Source organism: Fukomys damarensis, unplaced genomic scaffold (genome assembly GCF_012274545.1).
Source record: "Fukomys damarensis isolate Sample0158 unplaced genomic scaffold, DMR_v1.0_HiC HiC_scaffold_36, whole genome shotgun sequence".
Lineage (NCBI taxonomy): Eukaryota > Metazoa > Chordata > Mammalia > Rodentia > Bathyergidae > Fukomys > Fukomys damarensis.
In genome coordinates this window covers 43,710,280-43,716,370 of record NW_022900948.1, presented here as the reverse complement: position 1 = coordinate 43,716,370, position 6,091 = coordinate 43,710,280, and the positions used below count along the sequence as shown (strand labels likewise).

Genomic DNA, 6,091 nt, shown 5'->3' with positions numbered 1-6,091 from the left:
TTTTTTTTTTTTTTTTTTTTGGTACCAGGGATTGAACTTGGGTCCTTGTGCTTGCAAGGCAGGTGTCGGAACCACTGAGCTAAATCCCCAGCCTGAGAATGCGCTTTTCTATATAGACAGGACCAGGTTCTACATAGGATGTATCCTCATGTTTCTCATGAACCAATATCCATCTCTACTATCTGTCTGTATGGCTTTGTGGTGCTCTGTGTATTTATCTATTACACTTGAACAAAGACCCCCCCCAAAGACATTTAGATTGCTACCAATATTTTTCTGTTATGTATAAATAATAAAAAGTAAACAGGGCTGGGGATTTAGCTTAGTGGTTTGGTGGCCTGCCTTGCAAACACAAAGACCTGAGTTCAATCCCCGTACCCCAAAAAAAAAAAAAAAAAAGAGTAAACAATTTGTAAAGAGATCTCATGAGCCAGGTGTGGTGATGTGAGCTTGTAATTCCAGCACTCAGGAGGCAGAGGCAGGAAGATCACCATGAATTCAAGTCTGCCCTGGGTTACATAGTGAGTTCAAGGCCAGCGTGAACTACACAGCAAGTGTATCTCAAAAAACCAAACAAAAGGGCCGGGCATTTAGATCAGTGGTATCGCACCTGCCTTGCAAGTGCAAGGTCCTGAGTTAGATCCCTGGAACCAGAAAAAAAAGAAAAAGAGAGAAAAAAGAGGGAAAAGGGAAGAGAGATTCCAGTACTCTTCTGCAGTACTTTTAGGATAAATTCCCAGATATAAACCTATAAAATTAATGTTTGGACAGATGATGTTAGACTAGATAAACACCTTGAGAACAGCCAAATCAGCTTCAGATTCCCATCAAAAATATCTAAAAATGGGGCTGGGGATTTAGCTCAGTGGTTCCACTGCCTGCCTTGCAAGCACAAGGACCCGAGTTCGATCCCTGGTACCAAAAAAAAAAAAAAAAAATCTAAAGAGCTGGGCATGGTGTTTCATGCTTGTAATCCCAGCTACCTGGGAGGCTGAGACAGGGGGATCACAACTCAATGTGGACCTCTGTCCTACCTAGCATGTGTGAAGTCGTGTTCAATCCACAGTACCACACACGCACACACAAAGTCTAAAAAGGTTCTTGAAGTTGGGCATGGAGGCTGAGGCAGGAGAATTGCTGTGAGTCTGAGGCCAGCTTGGGCCATATAGTGAGTCCAACACCAGCCTGAACTACAGAAGGAGAATCTATCTCAAAAAGCCAACCCCCTCAAATTTTTTTTCAATAGAAATGATAGCTCATTGTTTCTTTTAAAATAAATATTTTTAGGGGCCAGGGATTTATAGCTCAGTGGTTCCACCACCTGCCTCGCAAGTATAAGGCCCTGAGTTTCATCTCTGGTACAGCAAAAAAATATTTTAAATAAAATAAAATACTTTAAAATAATAAAACCGTGTGTGTGTGTGTGTGTGTGTGTGTGTCTGTATTTTTGTAAACAGGGATGGAACTCAGGACCTTGTGCTCGCCAGTAGGCATGGCACCAGTCAGCTACATCCACAACCGAAATAAAATAAATACTAATGCTTAAAATTGACATATCAGGGCCGGGGATGTAGCTCAGTGATTCTACTGCCTGCCTCACAAGCACAAGGTCCCAAGTTCGATCCCTGGTATAAAAAAAAAAAAGAAAAAAAGAAAAAAAAAAAAGAGCATTTTTATTTCAACTTCTCTTTTTTTGGAGGGGGTGTTGCTGAGAATTGAATGTGGGGCCTAGCACATGCTAAGTACAATCTCTACCACCGAACAACACCCCCAGCCTCAAATGCCAATCTTTCTTGTGCCCATCACCTGCCAATAGTGGGGACTGAACCATGGACCACGGCACTGAGCTATTACTCCTGTTTCGTTTTATTTTTTTAGTTTGAGACAGGCTCTTGCTAAGTGTCCCAGACACGATTTGATCTGTGATCTTCTTGCCTCAGCCTCTCAAATGCTGGGATTATAGGCACGCACCATCATGCCTGGCTTCCTGTATTTTCTTGTACTAGTCAGTCAGTTATTCCTAAGAATAACACGTACAGTAGTCCCTTTGCATCTTAGGGAAAAATGGGTAAACGAGAAGTTAAAACCATAAGGTATAACTACAAATGTCAGAATGACTTTTGTTTTGGATTTCTAATTTTAAAAGTGATGAACTACAAAAACAAAAAAAAGAAAGAAAGAAAAAAAGACCCTTAGCATATGGTAGCACATGCCTGTAATCCCAGCACTCAGGCAGCCCAGGAAGGAGGAGGATTACCTTGAGTTCAAAGACAGCCTGAACTAACAAAACCAGAAAACCAGAAAGAAGCCAGGTGTGATGGAGCACACCTGTAACCCAGCAACTTAGCAGGCTGAGGCAGGACCATGGCTGGAAATCTGAGGCCACCTTGGGCTACATAGTGAGCTCAAGGGCAGCCTGAACTGGATAGCAAGACCTTGTCTCAAAAAAAAAAAAAAAAAAAAAAAAAAATCCCCTTCCCCAAAAGGCTGAACTTTCAAAATAGATCAGGAATTGTCATTTCACACCGTCCTGAAAATGAGATCTTTGTCCAAATATGGCCAAAGGCTTTTAGCCTTGTCTTCCTGAGTTTCTTCATTGCAACTGACTAGAAAGCATCAGGAGGCAAGAGGGCCTGAACAACTCAACAAACGTAGACTGCATGAATTACTACTGCATGGATGGCGGGTGGGTGGAGGAGCAGTGGATGGACGAGAGTAAAAGGACAGACGGGTGGGTGGACGGATAAATGAAAAGACGGAGTGCGCGGATAGGTTTGTTTGTGGACAGACAAAGTATGTCAAGGTGTGGCCAAAAAGAAAGATAGTGCTGCTCTTGGCCGTTCCTACTGTAATACTGAAGGTGATTCCCCAGGACCAGATCACGGTGGAGCCTAGGGGTAGCCCTACGTTCTCCTCCTCCAGGGGTGATTGATATCTTTACGTCAGACACGCGGGCGGTTCCCCGTTTGAGGCAGTGGCTGGAGCTAGGACCCACCTCCAGCCCCGCCGCCTTCTCCTCCCCGGACCTCTCCTCTCTACACTGCGGGGCCAGGACCTACCCCAGGCAGCGCTCTGTGGACATGGGAAGAGTTGTGCTTTCAGGCCTCCCGGGCGCTTGGTGAAGGGGCCTATGAGCAGGGCCAGCCCTGACCTGCGCCGAGTCCGAGGCCCGACAGAACCTGCCCCGGCCGAGAAGAAAGCCGCACAGCATTGAGCCTACCTCCCACTGGCATCCCACATGCCGGGCGGATGACTTTCCAGGGGGGATCCAAGGTACCTTGGTTTTCACCCGGACACTCCGCCGCACATTCACGGTGTCCCCTTTCATTCCACGCTTATGAGATTTCTGCGGAAGAGGGACAGAGGCGGGGTCACCTTCCCCGTGTGCCGTGGGGTCACCTCGGCGGCATCGCCTCCAGCTCTTGCACGGCCGCCTCTGCTGATTGAGGCCGCTGCAGCCTCCGCTGGACGACAGGCGACAGGTGCCTACCTTCCAAGCAGGCAGGCGGCCTCCTTCTCCCAAAGCTCAGGAGCCAGAGGCGGGCAGGCTGTGCGGGAGGAATCGCATGGCCACTGCGGTCGCCTCGCCCCGCTGCGTGCTCCTACCTGGCTGCTGGCAGCTGTTGGTTTGGAGAGTTTTTTTATGTGGACGTGGACGGGGGTGTTCTCATCCACGTGAACATGTAAGGGGGGAGTTGAAGAGCGGTCCCTCATGGCTCACGTCTGGCAGGCGGGGGAGGGCAACACAAAAAAGGCTGATCTGTGGACGAGTAAACTGAGCATGAACACAGAGCTCACAGCCTCCGCCGCCCCCTGAAAGCCTGGCCACCAAGCAAGCAGGACAGGAGCCGACCATGGCATGCAGGCAGGGCAAGGCAGGAGTACTGCTCAGCAGGCTCCCGCAGGCATCCCTGCTGGAGACACCAGGGAGCACCGTGTCCGGCCTCAGAGCGAAACTCCATCCAGGCGCCCAGCAGTTGCAGAGCTCCCCTTGGATTTAGGGTATGAGGCTGGCACGCAGGAGTGGCCTTCTATACAAGGGCCTCAATCAGCTGCACGTGCAGATTAGCGTGGGACACAGACTGGTTAGAGTGCAGCATCAATCCAAGTACGAGCAGGTAAAGGACAGGAAACAGAAAGCAGGCAGAAAGGCAAGGATGAGAAGGTTGTGCAGATTCTAAAGAAACCATGAAGGGCTGCAGGTGCAGCCCAGTGTTCCAGCACCTGCCTACCATGGGTGGGCCCCAGGTTCCATGCCCAGGACCGCAAAGCAAAACAAGGACACCATGATGGGACAGAACCCCAGCTATACGTCCCTCACCCACCACCAGCTCCTAGCCTCTACCTTTCTCCTTTTCAAAATGTTTAATTCTTGTTTGTTTGTTTGTTTTTGGTACGGGGGATTGAACTCAGGTCCTTGAACTTGCAAGGCAGGCCACCGAACCGCTGAGCTAAGTCCCTGCCCCCCACTTTTTCCTCCGTATTTTGAAACAGGGTCTCACGATGTAGTTCACACTGGCCATGAACTTATCACATAGCCCAGGCTAGCCTCGAACTCATGGCGATTCTCCTGCCTCAGCCTCCTGCGGGCTGAGACGATAGGCACACACTACCATACCCAACTTGTAAAATCTCTTTTTTTTTCTGAATTCTAAAAATTTTGGCATTTGCCAGGAAGGATAATGTTTAGACAACCTTCTCACTGATGGCAGCCTACAGACAGGCAAAAAAAAAAAAAAAAAAAAGGCGGTAGCAGCAAGAAAGAGTAAGACATGCATAACAGCACAGTATAGAGCGCTGTGGCCACGGTAGTGCCAAGGACGTGCACAGAGGCGTTCCCAGTGGGGTCACAGGCCAGGGAGGGTGCCCCGCATGCACGTCACCTACCGTCACAGTTACACTGGGTGGGCCACAAGGTGTTCTCAAGACTTTTTTCTGCGTGAGAGTTGTTACTCCGTTCTTCCCGCACGATGGAAACCTGCACCGGGAAACAGAACCAGATTACAAGTGGAACCCTGGGCTCCACACGCCTCACTCTGCAGGACTGCACTCTGCACGTGGGCTGGTGGGGTCCCAGCCAGGAGAAGCAGCGGTCCGGGGCTCAGGTACACACTGCCCGTGACGGGGTGGACACTGCCACAACTGGCCTGGTCACCCGCCACCCATCGCAAAGATCGCAAGCTTTCGCAGCAGAGCTTGGGTATCATCCTGTCAGGCTGTACCTGAGAAGCAGCTAAGGAACCCTGTGGACAAGATTGACAGTTCCCATCCAGGACGGCACCTGGGGCAGAGCTAGCTCTGGAGAAAGATCAGGAAGTGACTGACTAAAGGCAGAATTCAATCCCCTTCAAGACTGAGGAAGTCATTAAAATGTGTAACTAAGTAGTTGGGCCTTGTCACCTGCCTCTAATCCCAGCACTTTGGGAGGCTCAGGCGGGAAGATGACAAATTTGAGCCCAATCTAGGCAACAGGGTGACTTAGTAAGACTCTCTCAAAATTAAAGATAAAAGGGCTAGGGACAAGCTCAGTGTGAAGGTCTTGAGTTCAATCCCCAGTACAAAAAAAAAAAAGCGTTCAGCTCAGTCACTGTCATCCAAATTAATGTTTGAATATTCAGTTAAGAAGACAAAACATACTTCCCAAAATATTCCATGAAGTACCTAAGAAACAGGAACAAGTTTTAATGCCATGTGTAATCCCCCTGCTTGTACACGAAACAGCCCCATCGCCAGATTCACAGACAGCAAAAGTGGGACCTGCCCTAAAATCTGGTAGTACATCCAACAATTCTTGCCTGGGAAGGGACTTGAAATGATTACCTGATTCACCCTATTGCTTCCTGGCAGTCCCAAATAACACCTTGGCCTTCCACACATAGTTGGGGAAAATAATGCAACACCAAAATAACTGAGCAGTGCATGCCTGTCACCCCAGCACTCTGGAGTGAGGCAGGAGGATAGCCACAAGTTTGAGGTCAGCCTGGGCTACACAGGGAAATCTCATCTCAAAAAAGCAAGGTGTAGGGCTGGGGATGTAGCTTAGTGGTGCCGTGCCTACCTGGCAAGCACAAGGTCTTGAGTTCAATACTGG

The 6,091-nt window shown here is 48.9% G+C and overlaps 1 protein-coding gene across 7 annotated transcripts in view; it reads right to left on the bottom strand.

The window, feature by feature from the left end:
* Positions 1-6,091, bottom strand: part of Odf2 (outer dense fiber of sperm tails 2) — a 29,592-nt gene that overhangs the window by 22,031 nt on the left and 1,470 nt on the right. For 2 of the 7 annotated variants that reach the window (XM_019207896.2, XM_019207897.2), the window contains exons 3-4: positions 4,888-4,978; positions 3,221-3,346 (exon numbers count right to left, since the gene is read on the bottom strand). In XM_019207896.2, coding sequence (XP_019063441.1) covers positions 3,221-3,346; positions 4,888-4,978 — 217 coding nt within the window. Of the gene's footprint in view, positions 1-3,220; positions 3,347-3,606; positions 3,761-4,887; positions 4,979-6,091 lie in introns of those variants that run through there. The other 5 variants (XM_019207900.2, XM_019207901.2, XM_019207898.2 and 2 more) reach the window with 4 other exon arrangements.